Below are 24,558 nucleotides of genomic sequence, written 5' to 3'. Positions count from 1 at the left end.
TTTGCTTTTCCCATTTTTCTCGATTTTTAGTGGCATTCCCAGAGACCCATCCCATTTTGGGGGGATTTTTAGGGTCATTCTTCAGGATTTTGCTGTAAATGCAGATTTCCACATGTGGCTGATCTGTTCAGAACCCTCAGACTCTGAGCACTTCAATTCCTCCCTCATTTCCCCATAATTCCTCCCAGGAATTCTTCCTTCCTAATGCTTCTTCCTGGATTTTATTTTATTTTATTTTATTTTATTTTATTTTATTTTATTTTTTAATTTTTATTTATTTTATCCCTGTTGGCAAGTGGGGAATGTGGATGGGCTCTGAATTCACATTCTACCTCTTCTTTCTTGGCTGGAAAAGCAAATTTATCATGCAGAAAGAGCCTGATCCACCATATGATATAAAGGTCTTTTTGAATTTTATATATATATTATATATTATATATTATATAGATATAGATATAGATATAGATATAGATATAGATATAGATATAGATAGATATATTTGAGTTTTTTTGATATCAGGGTGTTTTTGAGGTCTTCCTACACCTGTGGAAGAGCAGAAAGGACATTTCTGCCCAACAATTTCACTTATTTGTGGCTGAAAAAGAAAATTTATCTTGCATAAAGAGCCTGATCCACCATGTGATATAAAGGTCTTTTCAAATTCTATTTCTATTTCTATTTCTAGGTATAGGTATAGGTATAAGTATAGGTATAGGTATAGGTGTATTTCTATTTATAGGTATATTTCTATTTGTATTTATATATTGTTTATATATTTTCATATATTTATATATATATTTATGTATATTTTTATATAGATATAATATTTATTTGAGCTTTTTTTGTATCAGGGTCTTTTTGAGATCTTCCTACACCTGCGGAAGAGCAGAGAGAACATTTCTGCCCAACAATTTCACTTCTTTATGGCTGAAAAAGCAAATTTATATTGTAGAAACAGCTTGACCACCCCGTGGCAGAGCAGAGAGGAGATTTCTGCCCCTGATTTGTGGGGGGATTTTTGTTCTCTGCTTGTTCTTTCATCGTTCAGGAATTCCTGCAGCCAGCTCTGGAACAAAAGTCCTTTATGCCCAGAAGAGATGGGGATTGTTTGGGATTTGTGGTTTGCACAAATCTCCTTTTCTGGAATTGCAGTTTGTGCCCAGGCTGGCGTGGGAGGAAGGACAGAGAGCCCCCCACTGTCCTGGCATTGCCTGGGCAGCAAATTAAAATGAGAAATGAATTTTTTGTGGGGAATTTTTAAAGCCCTAAAAGAAGGCCTGGGGGTTCCTGCTGCGCTCTGCATCCATGCAGAGGGAAAAAGCAAAAAAATAAAAATAAAAAACCAAAAACAACAACAAGAAACACACAAAACCCCCAAAAAAAAACAAATTAAAAAAAAAAAAAAAAAAAAAAAAAAAACAACAAAAAAACCAGAAAAATCCACCCAAAAAACCCAAAAGGAAAACCCAAAAAACCAAACCTACCCAACCAACCCAAATCAAAGAAAAACCAAATAAAACACCCCAAAACCAAACTGAACCCACTGAACCCAAACCAAGTATACCAACAAAACCCTCCCAAAAAACCAAAACCAAAAAAAAACCAAAAAACCAAACCAAATAAAAAAAAACCAAAAAAACCCCCAAACAAACAAAAAACCAAAGAACCAAACCAAAAAAACAACCAACCCAAACCAAAAAACCCCCCAAAAAAACCAAAAATCCCCTCAAAAACCAAACTAAAGCCAAACAAAAAAAAAAGCCTAAACCAACAAAAAACCCCAAAAAACCCAAACAAAAAACCCAAGAAACCAAACCAAACCAAACAAAAAACCAAAAAGAAAAACCAACCAAAAAAAAAAACCCCAAAAAGTAACAGACCAAAAAGGAAAAATCCAAAAATCCCCAAAACAAACCAAAAAATAAACAGTAATAAAATAAACCAAAGAACCACCCCAAATTGTTGGTTTTGGGGCTTTTCCTCTCTTGCAGACACACAAATGCAGGAGATCAGAGCTCCTGACGTGGGTGGAAATCCCTCAGGAAGGTCCTGCCTGAGGAGATTCTCCTAAATTTGGCTTTTCCACAGCTCTGGGCTCTGCTGACAGGATGGAGCCGGGACAAAGAGCCCAGAAATAAAGGAAATTATCCAAAGAATAGGCTGGGCTAAAAATGGAGCTGTGTCTGCAGAGCTCCTCGGGCTGCTCAGAACTCAGTCCAGGTTTTGGAGTTGTTTGGGTTCCTGGTGAGGAAAGGGGAAAAAGCTGAGGAAAAAAGCACTCAAATCCTGATCCTGAAGGAAATGGAGCAGGAATTTCAAATTTTTGAGGACTTTTTTTTGCTGGAGGTTCTCAGGGAGGAACGTGAAAGGTTGGATTTGGACTGAAGGAAGGATGAGCTGCATGGAAAAGTTGGTTCAGGCAGATCTGGATCAGCCTCTCGTCCCTATGAAGATTTCGACAGAATCTTGCAGCTTTTGGAAGAGTGGAAGAAACTCAGAGAGGTGCACTTTATTAGAATTTAATATAAGTTATAATTTTATATAATATAATATAATATAATATAATATAATATAATATAATATAATATAATATAATATAATATATAATACATATAATATATATAATATATTATATATTATATTTAATATGTAGTATAATTATTAATTTAAAATAGAATTTTATAGAATTTAAATGCTAAATAATATTTTTAATATATTATAGTTAAACATTTAAATATTTACTTAGTATATTAATATTAAAATTAAATATAATAAAATCAATATATAAGTATGTATTTATAATGTGCATTTATTTATATATATTTATAATATATTAATAAGTCTATTTAATATATGTTATAATATATTTAAATATATTAAAATACATTTTTAATATAAATGTTAATTAGGAGATAGTTCATTATATATATTATTCATTATATATTTCTAATGTATTATAATGTAATCTTTTATAAATACATAATGAATAAAATATATTTATATATATCATTATATACTATTATATATAATAGTATAGTTATATATTAATATATTATAATATTAATAATATATAATATGTGTAATATATTATATGTAATATGTAATATCTATCCATATAATATATAATATAATATAATATATATTATATTATATTATATTATATTATATTATATTATATTATATTATATTATATTATATTATATACAGTATATATATTTTATATATTTTATATATTCTATAATACTATAATATTCGTGATATACATTATAATATTATATATAATATTTTAATATATTATTTATAATATTTTAAATATTATTGAATCATAGTTTTATAATGGTAATATAAATTTCAATGTAATTTTTAAATTCAGAAATTTTAAAAAATATATTATATAAATCTATGAAATCACTCCCAATCTCTTCACAAAAACAAGGAGGAGTAATTCCCAGCCCTGCTTATCCTCTGAGAAACATAAAACTGGTGTTTGGGAGATGTAAACACTTCTATTTTCGTAGTTTGTCTTCCAAGTCAAGCAAAAATAAGAGATGACTCCAGGCTGAGCCCTGCATGACCCGGTGGTAACTGAGAAGTGACAGAGCCAGGCCTGGCCCAGGCTGGCATTTCTGGGGTCAGCGAGATGAACCTGGAGCCCTTGGCCTGCAGATGAGCAGAAATTAATGAGCAGAAATTAATTAACCAGCAGAAATCACCTTTAAAGTGGGAGAACTTGTGAGAAATGCTGCTCGCTTCCAAAAAAATTGAGAAAGGTTTATTAAAACCTTATCAAAAATACAACAGAAGAATGAATGGAGAAAATATAACAGCACCAGAGCAGAGGATTTTTCCCACCAGGATTTTTTGCCTTTTAACCCTTTAAATTCTGCCCATGAGCTCTTTCTTCTCTGTCCATGGTGGAGTTTAAACCCTTTAATCTTGATTGTTGATCAGGTGCTGCCACAGTGACAATCCCACCCTCCCAAATGTCCCAAACCCTGATAACAACACAAGAGCGGTAAAACATCACTAAAAATCTATAAAATATAACTAAAAATCTATAAAACATAACAAAAATCTATAAAACATAGCTATAAATCCATAAAACATAATTATAAATCTATAACATATAACTTCAAATCTATAACATATAACTTTAAATCTATAAAACATAACTATAAACTTATAACACATAACTAAAAGTGTATAAAACATAACTAAAAATGTATAAAATATAACTATAAATCTATAAAATATAACTATAAATCTATAAAACTTCTCCTAACATCTGTATATGATATTTGACTTTTAATTGTGTGAGGGATCCGAATCAGTCTCTCCTCCATCTGAAGCTTTCAACAAATCCTTTGGAAAGTGGGGAGGTAACTCAGAGAGGCACAGTTTATAAAAATTTAATATTAATTGTTTAATTAATACTATTTAATTGAAATATATAAATTATTTAATAAAAATTTATTTTAAAATTAATAAGAATTATAATTTTAATTATAAATTTGGGAAGGGAATCATCTCCATTTATCCTGCAAGGGGCGCTGGATGGGTCCGGAGACGGGGCAGGAGGAGGATGGGATGGGATTTTGTGGGATATGATGGGATCTGCTGGGATTTGGTGGATTTGGTGGGATTTGAGGGGATATTATGGGATATAATGGGAGCAGGTGGGTGTCTGGGTTTGGGATGCAGGAATTCAGGGATCTCAGTCAGCCTCTCCTCCCTCTGAAGCTTCCAGCAAAGGTGTTTGAGCATTAATTTCCCGGTGTTTGAGCATTAATTTCCCGGTGTTTGTGCATTAATTTCCCGGTGTTTGAGCATTAATTTCCCGGTATTTGTGCATTAATTTCCCGGTATTTGTGCAATAATTTCCTGGGTTTGTGCATTAATTTCCCGGTGTTTGAGCATTAATTTCCCGATGTTTGTGCATTAATTTCCCTGTCGGGGGGACCCAGGTGACAGAGCCCCGCGTGTCCCAGCCCCAGGATTGTCCCCATGGACAGCCCCGAGCAGAGCAAAGCTCCCAAAGCTCCTCCCAGCAGATTATTGGCCAATATTCCCGGGGCAGGGCAGGGCAGCTCCTGCCTTCCCCACTCCTCCTTGCCTTTATAAGCGCCTTCTCCCTTCTTCCAGCTCATTCCACACCGGCAGGACTTTGGATTTCTGGCAGTTTTCTTTCCCTTTTTTTTTTTTTTTTTTCTCTTTTATTTTTCTCTCTAGTTCCTGGCCTGCTGCCAGTGCTTCTCACGGCCAAAGTTTTATCTACAGGGATATATATATATATATATATATATATATTTTTTTTTTTTTTTCCCCAAGCCAAGCCCAGCTGCACTCGGACCAAACCCCGCTCCTGGGGCGAGCTTAACTCAGCATAAGAGGAGGAGGAGGAGGACGAGCAGCAGGAGCTGCCTGTGCTCCAGCTCTCGCTGTCGGGATGGATTTATGGCTTTAAAAGGAGTGGGGGGGAGGAAGGAAAGAAAATTCCCTGCCGGAGCCGGAGCTCGCAGCGCAGCCAAGCCCCAGCCGGAGCTGCAGGATGGCTCTGGGGGCTGCAGGACGCGGACCATGACCGAGCTCGGGCTCTGCTGGGCCCCGTCGGGGGGATTCAAGGCGCTTTGGGCAGCACCAGGCTCGGCTATGTTGGCCAAGGTGGCGTTTTCACTTCTGCTGTGGCTGTGTTTTGCTGCGGGACAGGACGCACCTGAGCCAGGTGAGTGCCGGGAAGGCAAAGTGTTCCTGAGCTGCTTTACTGCGTTCTTTGCCTCCTGCTCCCCTCAAAAACCCCTTTCAGAATAAAAACTGAGCTTGCAGTGCTGCTCTCCCTTTTTTTGTGGCTGAATTTTGCTGTGGGACGGGACACACCTGAGCCAGGTGAGTGCCTGGGAGGGCGAAGCATTCCTGCTCTGCTTTACCCCATTCCCTGCCTCCTGCTCGCCTCAAAAACCCCTTTGAGAACAAAAACTGAGCCTAAGGTGCTGCTGTCCCTTTTTCCGTGCCTGCATTTTGCTGTCAATTTGCTCACCTGAGCCAGGTGAGTGCTGGAAAGGTGAAGGGTTCCTGCCCTGCTTTTCCCCATTCCCTGCCTCCTGCTCTCCTCAAAAACCCTTCTCAGAATAAAAACTGAGACTACGGTGCTACTTTAGGTGTTTGCTGCTTTTAGAAGTGCTTGTGCACAAGAAACCTGTCTGCAATCGCAGAAAGAAATTACTTAGAATGCAATTTTGTCTATTTTGTTCCCGGTGGGGAAGAGGGAATTGTTCAGAAATTCACAGAGTTAAAGGAACCCCATGGAAAAGTGCTCGCTGCTCACTGAGGGCTCTGAGGGGAGCCAGCGGTGATTAACGCTCTGTTCTCTCCTGATCGCTGTAATTCAATCGCTTCGCCTCTAAAACTTCAGCTTTTCTTTCTCCTGGGAGCTGCAGATGGGAAACGATAACGGGGCAGCCCTGCAGAGCTGGAACTGGGAGAGGGATGGATGGATGGATGGATGGATGGATGGATGGATGGATGGATGGATGGATGGATGGATGGATGGATGGTGTCCCGTTCCTGGGCAGGACTCACCCCTCGGTGGTGGCTGAGCTGCTGCAGTTCTGTCTGTCCTGGTTTGGAGAAGGTTCTGTGCCCGCAGGGATGGTTCTGGTTGGTTCTGTCGCTCCAGGGATGGTTCTGTTTGATTTTCAGGGCACCTGGGAACTGCAAACACTGGGAAACCAGAGGGAACCTCGTGTCTGCTCCTCAGTGTCCCACTGGGGTTTGTCCCTCAGTGTCCCAGGCTGGATTTTGTCCCTCAGTGTCCCAGGCTGGATTTTGTCCCTCACAGGGTGCTGGGGTTTGTCCCTCAGTGTCCCAGGCTGGATTTTGTCCCTCAGTGTCCCAGGCTGGATTTTGTCCCTCACAGGGTGCTGGGGTTTGTCCCTCAGTGTCCCAGGCTGGATTTTGTCCCTCCATGTCCCACTGTCCCTCACAGGGTGCTGGATTTTGTCCCTCAGTGTCCCACTGGCGCAGTTACAGTTCTGCAGCTCCTGGCATTGTCCCAGCTCTCCAAGTCCACCCCGGGAGCAGCAATTCCCATTGTCCTGCCCTCCTGCCACCCTAGGAGCAGCAATTCCCATTGTCCTGCCCTCCTGCCACCCTGGCAGCCCGTGGCACATTCCCATTGTCCTGCTCTCCTGGTGGCAGCCCGTGGCATTTTCCCAACCCATGGCATTTCCCAGCCCGGGCTCTGAACAATGCTCAGGCCTTCAGGGGCTGTGCCAGAGCCAGCCTTGGCATTCCACAAGGGCTGTGCCCTGCTCCAGAGGCTGGCTGTGGGCTTGGGATCAGCTGGGTTTGGGTTGATCAGTGTTTGGGGCTGAGCTGGGTTTGGAATGATCAGGGTTAGGGGCTGAGCTGGGTTAGGGTTAAACTGGGTTTGGGGATTGAGCTGGGTTAGGGATGAGCTGAGCTGGGTTTGGGGATTGAGATGGGCTTGGAATGAGCTGGGTTTGGGCTGAGCTGATCTGGTTTTGGAATGATCAGGGTTTGGATGAGCTGGGTTAGGGTTGATCAGTGTTTGGGTTAAACTGGGTTTGGATGAGCTGGGTTCAGGAGGATCAGTGTTTGGGTTGAGCTGGGTTAGGGTTGATCAGTTGTTTGGGTTAAACTGGGTCTGGATGAGCTGGGTTCAGGAGGATCAGTGTTTGGGTTGAGCTGCCTTTGGCCTCTCCCCCTGTGGGCAGGAGATGCCCATCCCAGCCTGGCACAGCTCCTGGTGCCCTGTCCAGAGGGGCTGTGGTGGCACAGGGACAGGAACACTTCACCCACGGAGAAGAAGGTGAAGAAGAACAACCTGCCTCCACCCTAAAACCTCATATTGCTTCATATTTATTTCTATATTCTAAAACCTCAAACTCTCAGTTTTCCACTCTGTGATTTTACACACTTCTAACCAACTCCACACCCACAATCCCAGTTCTATCATTCCATTTTGGAACACTGCACTGACCTGGGGATGTGGAGAAAGGTTCTCTTTGGGGTCTGTACCTTTAAAAGCATGGAAAATTTAAATTCCTCAGCGCGCAGGTTTCCAGCCCAAGCAGTGAGAGAAGACAAGAGCGGGATGTCAAGCAGCATTACCCCAGACAGGAGCTGATCCCTGCTGGCTGTGAGGGAGCCCCAGAGCCCGGGGCTGTGTGAATCAGCCCGTGCTCAGCTCCAGCCCGGATGTCTCCTGTCAGCATCGGGGGAAGCCTGGCCAGCTGCTCTCCTCCTCCTGCTGGAAAAGCCAGCAGCCAGCGTTGTGTTTCCATGGGGACATTTTCCTTCCCAAATCCAGCCCTTCCAAACACTTCAGAGCCCGGGCCATGGACCCAGCCTCGCACAGGGGTGACAGCAGGACCCTGCAGTGTCACTGTCCCTGCCCAGGCCCCGGCACAGCTCAGGGGTCACATCTCAGCTATCCCTGACACTGAAAATGCTCACGGGTGCTCCAGATCCCCCCTGAAAAATGAGAAATCCTCCTCTGGCACCTGGCCACGCCGTCTGCAGTGCCTGGGAGCAGCAGCTGCTTGCGTGAGCAGGGATTTGGTGCTTCCAAACCTCCACCTCTGGCACGGATGGCATGTTTGTGCTGGATGCGGGACAAGGAGCGGGAGGAAGGATGAGGGAATGGAGAGCCTGGACCTGCAGGGAGGCTGATTGCAGTGTCTGCTTGCTTTGTGAGCCCTGCCACACTCCTGATGGGGGCAGAGCCTTTGTCTCGATTTTATTTATTTTTATGTTTTTTAATGGATTCTTTCTGCTGAACAGGAGGAATTTGTTTCCATCTCGTGCAGGAGTCAGTGTCACAGATGGGATGGGGTTGGAATGAAGGAGAAGCTTCAGCCCCAAAACACCCTCTGCCCTCCAGCTGCTGCTTTGGTTAACCAAGGCAGAGCCCTGTGGGGTCAGGATGGGGCTGTCCCTAATTAACAGCAATGAGTAATTAACAGCAATGAGTAATGGGGAAAACCGGCAGTTATGGGATGGGAATGTGGTGCCGGAGAGCTGCAGGGTACAGACAAAAGGACACGGCTGTGACTCCCCAAACCTTTGTTCTTTTGGGGTTTCACCCAAAAGGATTTGGCTGTGACTCCTCAAACCTTTGTTCTTTTGGCATTTCACATAAAAGGACACAGCTGTGATTCCCTAAACCTTTGTTTTTGGGGGTTTCACCCCAAAGGACACAGCTGTGACTCCTCTTTATTCTTTTGGGATTTCACCCCAAAGGACACAGTTGTGCCTCCCCAAACCTTTGGCTTTTGGGATTTCACACAAAAGGACACAGCTGTGACTCCTCTTTGTTCTTCTGGGGTTTCACCCCAAAGGACACAGCTGTGACTCCCCAAACCTCTGTTTTTTGGCGGTTTCACCCCAAAGGACACAGCTGTGACTCCCCAGCCTGTGCAGGTTTTGGGCTCACAGCCCTCCACTGATGCTGTTCCCTCTCTCTCTGCCCTGCAGCTCCCCAGCCCTCCGCCTCCAACACCGAGGGCGACCTCCTGCTCCTGCTGGACAGCTCTGCCAGCGTCTCCCGCCATGAGTTCTCCAAGGTCAAGGAGTTCATGTGGGACCTCCTGCAGCCCTTCGCCTTCGGGCCCAGGGACGTGCAGGCCAGCCTCATCCACATCAGCACCACGCCCAGCATGGAGTTCCCCTTTGACCAGCACCTGAGCGGGGCCAGCCTGCGCAGCGCCATCGCGGGCACGCGGCAGCGCATGGGCGACACCAACACGGGCAAGGCGCTGGCCCTGGCCAGGGAGAAGCTCTTCAGCAGCCAGGCCGGGGCCAGGCCCGACGTGCCCAAGGTGCTGGTGTGGGTGACGGACGGCTTCTCCACGGACGACATCTCGGAGCCCATGCAGCTGCTGAAGGACATGGGGGTCACCGTGTTCATCGTCAGCACCGGCCGCGGGAACTTCCTGCAGCTGTCGGCGGCCGCCAGCACGCCCTCGGACGCGCACCTGCACTTTGTGGACGTGGACGACCTGCCCATCATCACCCCGGAGCTCAGGGACGCCATCCGAGGTACGCGGGCACCAGGGCAGGGGCAGCAGGGCTCAGCCTGGGGCGCAGAGGGTGGAGGCTGTTCGCTGATGGGGTAGGTGATCCCCAGCTGGGGAATAACGTGATCCGACCCCATGGTTCAGAACAATTCCTTTATTAAACTATATTGTATGGCATTAATAGTATATTATATGGCATTAATAGTATATTATATGGCATTAATACTGTATCATAACTATACTGAAGAGAATAATGTGCTCTGACCCCATGGTTCAGAACTATTGCTTTATTGAAATATAATATATGACATTAATACTATATTATATGGCATTAATACTGTATTATAATTATACTGAAGAGAATAATGTGCTCTGACTCCGTGGTTCAGAACAATTGCTTTATTTATCTATATTATATGACATTAATACTATATTATAACTATATTGAAGAGAATAATCTGCTCTGACCCCATGGTTCAGTGGGCTGAACAATTGCCATATTATATTAATTATATTATACTGTACTATATTATAGTATACTGTACTATATTAATACTATTTTAATGCTATATTATATTAATACTATTAACTTACTATAGTATTAATATAGTCTAGTGTATATGTATTATTATATTAATTATATAATATATATTATTATCTATAATTATATATTTCTAATAATATAATATATATTATATTATAATTATATATATAGTATTACGTTAATACTATATTATAACTATACCAAAGGGAATAATGTGCTCTGAATCCATGGTTCAGAACAATTGAAGAATTGCTTTATTATAACTATATTATATGACATTAATACTATATATACATTAACAATATACATTATACTATATATACATATATAGTATATAAATGTATAATATACATTAGTATATGTATATAATAATATATATGTATATTATATGTAATATACATATATAATAATATATAATATAATATTATAACTATACTAAAGAGAATAATGCGCTCTGACTCCATGATTCAGAAAGCTGAACAATTGCTTTATTGAAACTATACTATATTACATTAATACCATATTATATTATTTATTATATATTATTAGTATTTTATATTATAACTATACTACATCATACTAAAGGAAAAGCTGTGACTGTCTCCAGACAGTTAGGCACAGCTTTGAGTGATTGGTTAATTAATATAAACAACCATCACCCCAATTCCCAAATCCCCGCCACAGGTCCAAGTACAAACCAAGGCTCCTGGGAGGTCTGGGACAAATATTTGCCCTTGGAATGTTTGTGTGAGTGGGACAGATTCCCCTTGGTGAGGTGAACTTGTGTTTGTGAGTTCAGCTGGGAAGTAGGAACTCGAAATATCTGAGTTCCTTAAAACCCCACAAGTCTTTGGGATGAGTCATGCAGGTCAGGCATCTGCACACCCCAGGCAGAGCTCAAAATGCCCCACCTGCACAGGCTGTTAACCACAGGTTGCCCAAACTGGGATGATTTCACCTCAGCAAACTGTGGGCACAAAGTGCCTGAGCCCCCTGAGTTGATTTTCACACTTAAAGTGGTTTTTATTTTTTTTCCTCTCAAAAGTTTCTGTCTCTGTGCCAGCTGATGGAGGAACACAAACGTGTTGAGCACATCTAAAATGGGATGTGTGTCCCTGGCAAGGATTTGTTGCTGTCAGCTCCTTCCAGCTCTTGTTTGGGATAGATCTGAATCTCTAAAATTCACCATCAGGGGCTGAGACCTCCAACTCCCGCAGTTGCTCTCTTCAAAAACACAATTCAGGACAGTGCAAGCTGTCAGCATTGAGGCTATAGGAAAGGAATGTTTTTGTTCCATAAACCCCTGTTCTAACGTGTTCCAGATCCCTGGCCTGACTTGGCCAGCAGAGCCCTTGGAGGAGCAGCCCAAGGTAGATTCTGTGCCCCTCACAGGGTGGAGAGAGGGAAATGGCATTGGAAATGGCACTGAGCCAGAGTACCTGCAGTGTGAGACCCCAAAAAGGGCAAAGGGGAGGCACAGACGTGTCCTTCGGGGTGAAACCCCAAAAGAACAAAGGTTTGGGGAGTCAGAGCTGTGTCCTTTGGGGTTAAACCCCAAAGGAACAAAGATTTGGGCAGTCACAATGATGTCCTTTTGTGTGAGACCCCAAAGAATGAAGGGGAGTCACAGTTGTGTCCTTTTTGTGTGAAACCCCAAAGAGGAGTCGCAGCCATATTCTTTTTTGTGAAACCCCAAAAACCAAAAGTTTAGGGAGTCCCAGTTGTGTCCTTTTGGGTGAGACCCCAAAAGAACAAAGCAGATCTAAAACCTGCAGAGGTCAGCACTGTGCCTGAGGGCAGCGCCCATTCTGTGAACCCAGCAAGCCCTAAAACCTCCTGGGCTGGGGTTTTAATGCCAGGTGAGGTTCCCACAGGAATCCAGGGCTTGCAAAGTGCCAGATTTTGGTCACATCACCTGATTTCACATTAATAAAACCCCTTAAATAAATCCACTGGTGCCTACCTGGAGCAGCTCAGAGCTCCACCACCCTTCCTGGCATGGCAGGGACAGGCAGGAATTAATTAATTCCAGCTATGGAATGGTTTAATTATCACTCCTCTCTTATCTTCATCTCTGCTAATGTTAAAAAAAAAACAAAAAAACAAAAAAACAAAAAAAAAAACAAAACAAAACAGTGGAGGCTTTTGGAGAGGCACAAACAAGCTTTGTCAGGAGCTGCTCCCCTCCTTCCATCCCCTCTCCAGGCTGGGCTGTTTCCTGCCTGCTCCTCAGAAATTCCAAACCAGGGCTCCCTGCCAGGCTCTGCTGCCTCAGGTGGGCTCAGCCTGCACAGGGAGATGTGCTGGGGCTGAAGTGGCCCCAGAGCTGCCCAGGACAGGGGCTGGGGGTGCTCGCTGCCTGCTTTTCTCAGCCCGTGCAATCGCGAAGTCCCTCCTGTGTTTTCACAGCTTTTCCCACAGCTGTGTTTATGGGCCATGTCAGCTGATGGGGTGTTGGTTTAAAGATTAGTTCAAGAGCAAATGTTGTCTACATCTATTTCTGAAATCACCTTCACCTCTGAGAACAGAGATCTCCTCTCTGTGAGGGCACATGGTCTCATCACTCCTCTCTTTTTCTCTGTTCAGATTTCTCATGGGATCACAGCTCCTTTAACATTTGCTTCCTTCACCATGGAGGCCTTTGCTGAAGGCCTTTTTGGTTAAACCCCAGAAGAATAAAGGGGAGGCACGGTCATGTCCTTTTGAGAGAGACCCCAAAAGAACAAAGGTTTGGGGAGTCACAGTCGTGTCCTTTTGGGTTAAACCCCAAAAGAATGAAGGGGAGTCATAGCTGTGCCCTGTTGTGTGAGACCCCAAAAGAACAAAGAGGACTCACAGCCATGTCTATGAACCATTGCCCCACACTTTTCAAGGCTTTGTGAGGAAAAGGGGAGTCTGATGTATCAACGACAACCTTCTCCATGCCCTTACAAGAGGTTTTCAGTCCTAGGATCAGGACATCTTTTCTTTCTGCAGAAAGCACAGCTGGCTCCTGGCAGGCACCTCCACCCTGCCCAGAGGGAGGGGAAGGTTCTCAGGCTGTGCAGGAGCTCAGGCTCCCTTCGCTGTGCCCAAAATGTGGCATTTGGTGCTGGGGAAGGACCCTCTTGGTTGTGAAACCAGGGCATTCCTGTGAGCTGACATCAGCCCCGAGCCTGCAGCCACTTGCTCCGTGCCCAGCCCAGTTAGGCTGGGGCTGCTGCCTCCTGCCAGCCTTTGGCACCACTCCTGAGCCAGGCTTTGCAGGAGCCTGCAAGCCCTGAGCATCCCCACGTCCCACATGCGCTCAGGAAAGAGCATTTCTGACCCAAAATGGGCCCTGGGTGAGTCCTGCTGCAGGGAAGGCTCTGAGCTCTGTCCCCCTGCCAGAATCAGAACCTTGCCCCACTCACATCAAAGTGATTTGTCCCAAATCCCAGCTGCAGCTTCTCTAAACCAGATTAGGACAGGTTCTCCTGGAGCCAAGCAGAAATCCTGGCAAATCTGGGTCTGAGAACTGCAGGAGAACCTGTCCTAGTTTGGGTCTGAAAGCTACAGAAGAATTTTTCCTGATCTGGGTCAGACAAGTTGCAGAAGAGCCTGTCCTAAACTGGGTCTGAGGAGCTGCAGGAGAACCTGTCCCAATCTCACCTGTCCCAATCTCACCTGTCCCAATCTCACCTGTCCTAATCTAATTTGTCCCAGTCTAACCCATCCTGAGAAGCTGCAGCTGGGATTTGGGACAAATCTGTCCTGTTCTGGCTGTTCTTGCTGCTGTTTTGTTTTTACCCTCATCATGAAGCCAGCAGCATTCCTGCAAGTCTGATTTTGAGAGTTCTGCTGCAGGGAAGGCTTTGAGCTCTGTCACCCCTGCCAGAATCAGAACTTTGCCCCACTCACATCAAACAGAACCAGAATCCCAAATCCCAGCTGCAGCTTCTCAGACCCAGTTTAGGACAGGTTCTTCTGCAGCCAGGAAAAAAAATCCAGGCTAATCTGGGTCTGAGAAATTGCAGGAGAACCTGTCCTAGTCTGGGTCAGAGGAGCTGCAGCTGGGATTTGGGACAAATCTGTCCTGTTCTGGCTGTTCTTGCTGCTGTTTTTACTTTCTCATCCTCATCATGAAGCCAGCAGCATTCCTGCAAGTCTGATCCTGACCTTTGCAGAGCTCCTGGCTGCAAAATGGTGTTTGGAGTCCCCAAGAGGCAGGAGGTGGAGGGAAAGTGTCACCAGGCAGGCACTGCCTCAGTCCAGTACAGGATATTAATTATTAAATAATGATAATGCTAAAAATATTTATTTATTTATTTATGACTGGTTCCCTCTGGGAGCAGAGGGGCTGGGAAACACATTGAGTGTTGGATTGAGCCCTTTTCTGACCCAGAGATGGGGCAACTGAGAGGTGTTTGAAAAACTTTTATTTTATTTTCAGTCTCATGTGAAGGGTGAGACAGTACAGACGTTATAATTCACACCATCACAGTCAGGAGTTAACTATTTCTTAATTATACTACATTATAAGGGGTTTTGGCTTATTTGCTTTAGCTACACCATGTTGTAAATGTTTTAAAGCCAATCATCTAAAATTACCCCTCATGGCTCCTACTACAATGCATCTTTCACAGTTCTGTTTCTCCAAAGTGTCTAATCTTTTCTGTAAGGTCATCTTTTGAAACTTCTTTTCTGGTTCCATTTCTCTCTCCACAATGTCTGTCCTGTTCCACGGCGTTTCTAAATCAGCATTTCTTATCTCCAGGTTTGCACACAGACGCACACTGTGTGAGCCTTCTGTTTGAGAACTCTCTATAAATCCATTTCTCACCATTGTGGGCATTTATGTCTTCATTTTCTGTGCTTTATTTCTCTCTTTATATGCTGAAACTTCCAGGGCTCTGGCAACAAGGGGCAGAGCTGTTTGCTGCGGGCTTCTCCTTTGATCTGCCCCCTCCATTGACATTTTCCCTGCTCCCAGCTCACTAATTTCCATTCCCTGAGCTTCTGGCAGGGTTTTTTGGCAGCACTGAGACCTTCCCTGTGCTTCCTGTCCCTTTGTGGCTCGGTCCCTGAGGTTTGTGGGGCTCCCAGAAGAGTGCAGGGCCCCAGGATTTGGGATGGGATGGGATCACTGGGATGGGCAGGGCACAGAGCAGGGAGATGTTCCTGCCAGGGAACAGCTCAGAGGAAAATCTGAGCCTGTTTTATTTGGTACAGGGAAGCTGGCAGGGCTCAGAGGAGGAGGGCTGGTCCTCTCCCAGCTAAAGGATGAGTCTGGGAAGGCAGAGCAGCCCCAAATTTGCAGCTTTGGGAGAGGATTTTGTGCCTCCCTTCGCCTCTGTGCGAAGCTCTCTGTGTGAGAGCTCTGTGAGTGCTCTGAGCATGAGCTGGAAGTGCTTTTATAAGGATTTAGGGGCTTTTCAAAGCTCTTAAACATCATTTAGAAACAAAAGAGGTCTCCATGTCACTTCCCTGGAGCTAGAAACAAAATCCTGTGTGTTTGTGCCTCTCTGGAAGACCAGAGAACAGTGGAATTGTGCCCAAAATGGGAGTGTCAGAAGGGTCAGGGAGCACCACCAGAGGGATTTAAGCCTGGGGTTTGTGCTCTGGAGCTCAAAGGTAGCACAAAAAAAGGCTCCAAAAGGAGCAGTCCCCATCCCTGGGTGTGTTTAACAAAGCCTGGATGTGGCACTGGGTGCCAGGGTTGGGTCGATGGTCTTGAAGGGCTCTTCCAACCTGTGGATTCTGAGAATTTTGGGAATTCCCAGGAACTGGGGAGGTGGTGGAGTCACCATCCCTGGGTGTGGCATGGGGTGCCAGGGTTGAGTTGAGCTGTTGGGGCTGGGTTGGACCTGATCTTAAAAGTCTCTTCCAACCCAGAGATTCTGAGAACTCCGTGGTTCTGAGAATTCTGCGGATTCTGAGAATCCTGTGAATCATGTGGATTCTGTGGTTTTGTGGATTCTGTGAATCATGTGGATTCCGTGAATCATGTGGATTCTGTGGTTTTTTGGATTCTGTGGTTCTGTGGATTATGTGGTTTTGTGGATTCTGAGAATTCTGTGATTCTGTGGTTTTGTGGATTCTGTGAATCATGTGGATTCTGTGGATTCTGTGGTTTTGTGGATTCTGAGAATTCTGTGATTCTGTGGTTCTGTGGATTCTGAGAATCATGTGGATTCTGTGGTTTTTTGGATTCTGTGGTTCTGTGGATTCTGTGGTTTTGTGTATTCTGAGAATTCTGTGATTCTGTGGTTTTGTGGATTCTGTGAATCATGTGGATTCTGTGGTTTTTTGGATTCTGTGGTTCTGCGGATTCTGTGAATCATGTGGATTCTGTGGTTTTGTGGATTCTGTGAATCATGTGGATTCTGTGGTTTTGTGGATCCCGTGGGCAGGGAGAGGTGAGGTGGCACAAGGGGGCTCTCTCTGAGTGCTGAATGTCACCGAACAAGGCAGCTCTGTGAGCCCTCAGGACGGGGTGACCTCAGCTGGGCTGGCACTGCCCAGGCCCTGCCCTGTCCCCCGGGCACTGGGATGGGCACAGAGCAGGAGGAATGGAGCTCTCCACGCTCCGGGCCGTTCTTGTGCAGGGGTTTGCTGGTTTGGGGATTTCCACAGGGAAATTAATTTGTAGAGAATTAATTCTCTACCCTAGATTAGAGATCTAGACCAGATCTCTCGATCTAGACCAGATCTCTCAATCTAGACCAGATCTCTAGGCGAGGTGCTTCAGGGAAATAGAACTGTGAAAAATACACTGTAATAAGACTCATAAAAGGTAATTTTTGATAATTAGTTTAAGAATTTTTCAGCATTTTATTCTAAATATAAATATACAAAATATTAATATATAAAATAAAATATAATGAGATATATAAATACATTTAAATGAATGTATAAATATATTTAAATAAATATACAAATATATATATTCAGTGTTATAAAAGCTGATAGGTCAAGAAACACTTATAATGTGCTATAATAAAGAGTTGGCTTCTGATCGTGATAACGTAAATTGTAACATCTGTATTGCCTCATCCTTCACATGGAAGTAAAAATTAAAAAGAAAATTTAAAAATATATAAATAAAATATACAAAATAGAAATATATAAATAAAAATATAATAAGATATATAAACGTATTTAAGTAATCATATAAATATATATTTAAATATATAAAATATATAAAATATATAAAAATATATAAAAATGTATAAAAAAGTATAAAAATATATAAAATATATAAAATATATCAATATAATGAAGATATAAAATATATTTAAGTAAAAATGTAAAAATATTTAAATATAAAATACATATATATGAATATATAAATTAATAAAATGAATAAAATTATGAAATATAAAATATTAATATATAAATATATAAAGTAAATATACCTATACTAAATATGGATAGATTAATATTAAATATCAATATATAAATACAGAATATAAAAAATATTATTAGAATAAGATATTCTATATTAATATTCAATATATTGATATTAAATATAAATATATGGATATGGAATATATAAAAATATAAGTATATAAGTATATTTAATAAAAAATAAAATATTTTAAAAGCCTTTTACTCAGTTACTCCATCTCTGAGTCAAAATAAAAACCTTAATCCAGCACCACCCCTCGGTGACTGCACGGGTGCTGCCAGCTGCACGTGTGCCCCAGCAGGGCTGGCACTGCAGCTGCTCCTGCTCTGGGGGCCGATGCCAGCAGTGATCTCTGTCCCCCGTCCCTTTCCAGATGCCATCCGTGCCAACCGCCTGCACGCCACCGACGTCACCTCCAGCAGCTTCCGCCTGGTGTGGCCGCAGCTGCTGTCCCCGGACAGCGGCTTCTACAGCCTGGAGTACGGCCCGGGGGGCGACCCCGCTGCCAGGAGGGCCCTGCAGGTGCCCGGGGCACAGAGCAGCCTCGTGCTCACCCAGCTGGCACCGGCGACCACCTACGAGGTGGCGCTGACCCCCGAGTCCAACGTGCGCTACGTCCCTCCCCAGAGAACCAGGGTCACCACCCTGCCAGGTAAGATGGCATGGATGGGGCCTTGGGGCACCAGGGGCACCACCCTGCCAGGTAAAGGGGCATGGATGGGACCAAGGGCACCACCCTGCCAGGTAAAGGGGCATGGATGGGGGCATCAGGGTCATCACCCTGCCAGGTAAAGGGGCATGGATGGAGGCATCAGGGGCACCACCCTGCCAGGTAAAGGGGCATGGATGGGACCAAGGGCACCACCCTGCCAGGTAAAGGGGCATGGATGGGGCCTGAGTCACCACCCTGCCAGGTAAAGGGGCATGGATGGGGGCATCAGGGTCATCACCCTGCCAGGTAAGATGGGCATGGATGGGGGCATCAGGGTCATCACCCTGCCAGGTAAGATGGGCATGGCTTGGACCTTAGGGACAAGGACAGGATCCCGCCTGGGGCTGGAGCTGGAGCTGGAGGATGCTGGAATGACCTAAGGGAAGTCTGGGTTTGAGAGGGGAGGAACTCGGAGCAGGATCAGCCTCTCTGTGCAGAGAATAGCTCAGATTTGTGCTGGGGCAAACTGAAAACTGGGCTGGGCTGGCAGAGTCAAGGCGGACTTGTACAAAATATTCATTTTCTGCATGTGAGAACAGCTCTGGCTGAAAGGCAGAGAAACCCTTTGCTTTGGGCTGAGCTGTGGGATGAGCACCAACATCTGCTTGCTGGGCTGGTTTGAATTCCACTGGGCTGATTTTAATTCCACTGGATTGATCTGAATTCCCTGGGTTGATTTGAATTCCTTGCTGGGTTGATTTGAATTTCAGTGTGTTGATTTCAATTCCACTGGGTTGACTTTACTTCCTTGCTGAGTTGATTTGAATTCCTTGCTGGGTTGATTTCAATTCCACTGGGTTGATTTCAATTCCACTGGGTTGATTTCAATTCCACTGGGTTGATTTCAATTCCACTGGGTTGATTTCAATTCCTTCCTGGGTTGATTTTAATTCCACTGGGTTGATTTTAATTCTTTGCTGAGTTGATTTCAATTCCACTGGGTTGATTTGAATTCCTTGCTGGGTTGATTTGAATTCCTTGCTGGGTTGATTTGAATTCCTTGCTGGGTTGATTTCAATTCCATTGGGTTGATTTGAATTTCACTGGCTTGATTTCAGTTTCACTGGGTTGATTTTAATTCCAATGGGTTGATTTGAATTATTTGCTGGGTTGATTTTAGTTCCACTGGGTTGATTTGAATTCCTTGCTGGGTTGATTTGAATTCCTTGCTGGGTTGATTTGAATTCCTTGCTGGGTTGATTTCAATTCCGATGGGTTGATTTGAATTTCACTGGGTTGATTCCAGTTTCACTGGGTTGATTTTAATTCCAATGGGTTAATTTGAATCATTTGCTGGGTTGACTTTACTTCCTTGCTGGGTTGATTTTAATTTCAGTGGGTTGATTTTAGTTCCACTGGGTTGATTTTAATTCCCCGCCCCTGAACCCCAATATGACGCACATCAATAACTCTCACTAAATCCTCACCCACACCTCTCTCCACCTTTCCCAGAGGAAATCAGCCCAGTTGAGGTTCTCATCTCGGACTGTGGGCCCCGCAGCCTGCAGGTGAGCTGGGCTCCTCTTCTGGACACCGTGGCCTCCTACCAGGTGCTCTACGGGCCCCTGCCGGGGGGCTCAGCCAGGCTGCTGCAGGTGGACGGCGGCCACAACAGCACCAGGCTGGAGCACCTGGCGCCCAACACCACCTACCTGGTGACAGTGACGGCCATCTACAGGTCTGGCACGGAGAAATCCCTGTCAGCCAAGGCCTGCACCCTGCAAGGTGAGCGGGGGCAGCACAGAGAGGGGCCCCAGAGGGTCACCTGCCTCAGGGGGGACCCAGAATCCAGCCCCTGGGTGGGGTTTTGTTGTGCAGAATCTAGTTTTTTTATTGTTCAAAATCTAGTTTTTTTATTTTTCGGAATCCAGTCCTTTATTATTCAGAATCCAGTCCATGGGTGGATTTTTACTATTTGGAATCCAGTTTGTTATTATTCAGAATCCAGTTCTTTATTATTCAGAACCCAGTTTTTTATTATTCAGAATTCAGTCCCTGGGTGGGTTTTTATTATTCAGAATCTAGTTTTTTATTACTCAGAATCCAGTTTTTCATTATTCAGGATCTATTTTTATATTACTCAGAATCCAATCCCTGGGTGGATTTTTATTATTCAGAATCCAGCTTTTCATTATTCAGAATCTATTTTTATATTATTCAGAATCCAATCCCTGGGTGGATTTTTATTATTCAAAATCCAGTTTTTCATTATTCAGAATCCATTTTTTTATTATTCAGAATCCAGTCCCTGGGTGGATTTTGATTATTCAGAATCCAGTTTTTTATTACTCAGAATCCAGTATTTCATTATTCAGAATCCAGTCCCTGGGTGGATTTTCATTATTCAGGATCCAGTGTTTCATTATTCAGGATCCAGTGTTTCATTATTCAGGATCCAGTATTTCATTATTCAGAATCCAGTCCCTGGGCGGATTTTGATTATTCAGAATCCATTTTTTTATTACTCAGAATCCAGTATTTCATTATTCAGAATCCAGTTTTTCATTATTCAGAATCCAGTTCCTGGGGTGGGAAAGCTGTTAAGAAGGTAATGAGCAGAAACTTGTGCTCTGTGGAGAATTTTTGTGAAAGGGAACACCACTGAACTTTAAACTAGGCTTTAGGGCTTTTACTCTCTTAAGGGACTTAAAATATATTTCTACTGACTTAAAATATATTTCTGCTTACTTAAAACAAAAACTTGCACTCCTACTGTGTGGCTGAATATATTTCAGTTTTTCTAAAGGTTCCAATTCAAATCCTGCATTCTTTTCTCTCTCTCTCAGGGGTTTCTGTTTCAGGCATTCCAAACCCACAGAGCAGCCCCCAGGGCTGGGATATTCTGTGCTCATCACCGCTCTTGTTTCACCACAGACTGACCAAAATTGGGTTTTCCCCCCGTTTTTAGGAGTAAGACTCCTCCTAGTGGAGTTTATTGCAGGCAGGAGGAAAAAGAGTACAGTGGAGACAGATGCAAAAAATACATTCATTTGTTTATTTATTAGATTTATTAATTAGATATTATTTAATATTATATAAATTATTATTAATTTAATTATCAATTTTCTTTATTTATTAATATTATTTCAATATTAAATAAATTTATTCAAATTTATTTATGCATTTAATGCATAAAATAAGTTTAATTATTTATTACAGTTATTATGTAAATAGTCAGTATTATATTAATTATTACTAATTTAATTGCTAATTTTCTTTATTATTTTTATTTAAATATTCAATAAATTTATTTCTTTATTAAAATTTATTTATGCATTTAATGCATGAAAATACATTAATTTATTTAATTTATTAATTAGATATAATTTAATATTATATTAATTGTTATTAATTTAAGTATTATTTTAATTTATTAATTAATATTATTTAAATAATAAATAAATTTATTTATTTATTTATTGAAGTTTATTTATGCATCTAATGGATAAAAATAAGGGGTGAGATCTGTGACTCAGACGTGGAGAATGGGTGACTAAAGCTGACATTTGCATTCCTCGTGTTCTGACATTTTAATTCCTTGTGTTCTGACATTTTAATCCCTTATTTTCTGACATTTTAATTCCTTGTATTGTGACATTTCTGTTCCTCGTGTCCCCTCCAGCCACAGAGGCCCAAGGATCCAGGCCCAGAGAGCAGCACAGCCTGCAGTGAGCTCCTGCCCAGCACAGCAAAGGTCTGGAAAGGACAAAGATTTGGACAAAAAAAGGAGGAGCCAGGGAGGAAGCAGCTCCTGCCCCAGGCCGTGCTGTCCCTGCAGGTGTCCAGCCCAAACCTGGCCCCAGCCAAGCTCTGCCAGGTCTAAAGGCTTGCCTGGGTGCATGGAACAGCCAGTGCGACTAAAAATGTGACTAAAAGATGCCAAATGTGTCCCCATTTCACAGAAACACCAGTAACAAACAGGAGGCAGAGTGGTGGATCCTCACTGCTGCTTGCTCCTGCTCTCTATTTATTCAAGGTTGATGCAGGTTTCTTTTTGCATGAACTCATTCAGGATTTGGCTGTTCCAATTCCATCCTGGCCAAATCCAGTCCTGAATCCAACCTATCCCCTGGAGGGAATGAGAGAGCAGAAAACCCAAAATCCTGGGAATGTGCTTCCCTCCAGAGCCCAGAAAAGCCAGACAAAACCATCTAAAACATTTATTTTTGTTTCTGTGCTCCTGCCTGGATCATTGCTCTGGCATACCTGCAAACCCCCTTCACCAAATGGGAGTGCTGCTGCCCTCGTGGAGATTAATTAGCCTGTTCTGTGATTAGTTACAGGCAATAATTCTCCAGCACTATCATTCCTCTGCACTCTGAACACACAGAGCACATCTCTGGTGTCTTGTCTTGGGCTTTCACCCAGTGCTAAGCTTGAGCTACACTTAAAAATCAATGTTTTTAAGGGAAAAAAAAATATAAATCTGATTATTTCCCTAAGTTTGAACTCGCTGTCTCTAAGCCACGCTGGAAGGGGGAGCCGGGGGAAAAAAAGAAAGAAAGATAAATTAATTATAAATACCTAGTGACCAAGAAAATGGTTTCAAAGTTCAGGGCTTAGGGCTGTAAAGAAATGTAGATATTTCTCTGCTAACCCCCAGCATCAGTGGGAACACCCTCCCTCAGTAACTCTTGTTCTATTTTAAATTTATTGCTTATTTTCCCTCCATGTGGAGCTTGGTTTTGAAGCAGTGCTGTTTGTGGAGAGCCCCATTCAGCCTCAAAAACCCTTCTTAAATCAGCTTAAATCAGCTCCTTTTGGAGCTGAGAGGAATTTTACCCCTGACTTTGTCTCCTGAGAGCTGAATTTTTCATTTCCACCTTTCTGGAGCATTTTTCCTTGGGCTGCCTTGTTCAGGAGAGAAGGGAGGTGAGTCATTCATTAACTCTATAAAGAGATTTTCATGTGGTTTCTGTCCTCCTCTGGAATGTGCATTTGTGACTGATTAATCTCAGCGTTGAAAGGATCACAAAGCCCCTGGAACTGCTCATGCAATAAAATGATTTTGTTTCTTCTCGCTGTAGGACAGAAAATAAGTTTGCACAACTTCCTGCATAGTTTATTAATGCATTAATTTTCATCCCCCCTCAGTTGTAACACAGCCTTTTGAAGACAAATAAATATAAATATGAGAGCTACTGAATGGTTCCTTTGTGCTTGCTGGGAAATCGGTGGGGTTTTATGGGGGGGAATTGTGGGTTTTGTTCCAGGGGTTGAAAAGCTGGAATTAATAGAATCACAAAAGTTGGCAAAAGCTTCTGAGATCACCCTTAAATCATAATTTTAAATGAAGTGTGTGTTCCACCCATGCCTGAATAACCAGATTTACCCCAAATTTTACTCCCATCCCTCAAAAAATGTGTGGGAAATGTAAAAACCAGAAATATATTGGTCTTGATGAAACGTCAGTTCCAAAATGATGATTTCCAGGGAAATCCTGCTCTTTATCCCACATAACCACAGCAAGAGGTTTCTCTGTGCTCCCCTTTTCTGCTTTCCCATCCTCTCTGCCATTCCAAGGAGAGGATTTCGAGGGAAATCCACGAAAACCCCAAGGGAAATTCGGGGTAACGCCAAACTGGGGCTGATTTCGGAGCAAATCTGGGATTAACCCAAGGGAAATTCGGGATAATGCCAGGCTGGGGCCGATTTCCAGGGAAATTCGGGATAACCCCAAGGGAATCCCGGGATAACACCGAGGGAATCCTGGGATATCCCCAAGGAAAATATGGGATAACCCCAAGCCAAACCCGGGATAATGCCAGGGGAAATTCGGGATAATGGCAAGGGAAATTGGGATAACCCCAAGGGAATCCCAGGATAACGCAAAACCGGGGCCGATTTCGGAGGAAATCCGGGATATTCCCAAGCAATCCCGGGATAACGCCAAGCT

The 24,558-nt window shown here is 43.3% G+C and overlaps 1 protein-coding gene across 1 annotated transcript; it reads left to right on the top strand.

Annotated features, from left to right (window-relative positions):
• Positions 1-5,149: 5,149 nt before the first annotated feature.
• VWA1 (von Willebrand factor A domain containing 1) lies at positions 5,150-23,803 on the top strand. Its single transcript, XM_058039466.1, has 5 exons — positions 5,150-5,722; positions 9,496-10,059; positions 18,324-18,602; positions 20,115-20,387; positions 22,285-23,803. Exons 1-5 carry the CDS (start codon positions 5,455-5,457, stop codon positions 22,332-22,334), a joined length of 1,434 nt encoding a protein of 477 aa, XP_057895449.1. The 5' UTR covers positions 5,150-5,454; the 3' UTR covers positions 22,335-23,803.
• Positions 23,804-24,558: the final 755 nt, after the last annotated feature.

The sequence above is a fragment of the Melospiza georgiana genome, chromosome 22, assembly GCF_028018845.1.
Source record: "Melospiza georgiana isolate bMelGeo1 chromosome 22, bMelGeo1.pri, whole genome shotgun sequence".
NCBI lineage: Eukaryota > Metazoa > Chordata > Aves > Passeriformes > Passerellidae > Melospiza > Melospiza georgiana.
The sequence above is the reverse complement of the archived record's forward strand: the minus strand, read 5'-3'. Positions and strand labels throughout refer to the sequence as shown.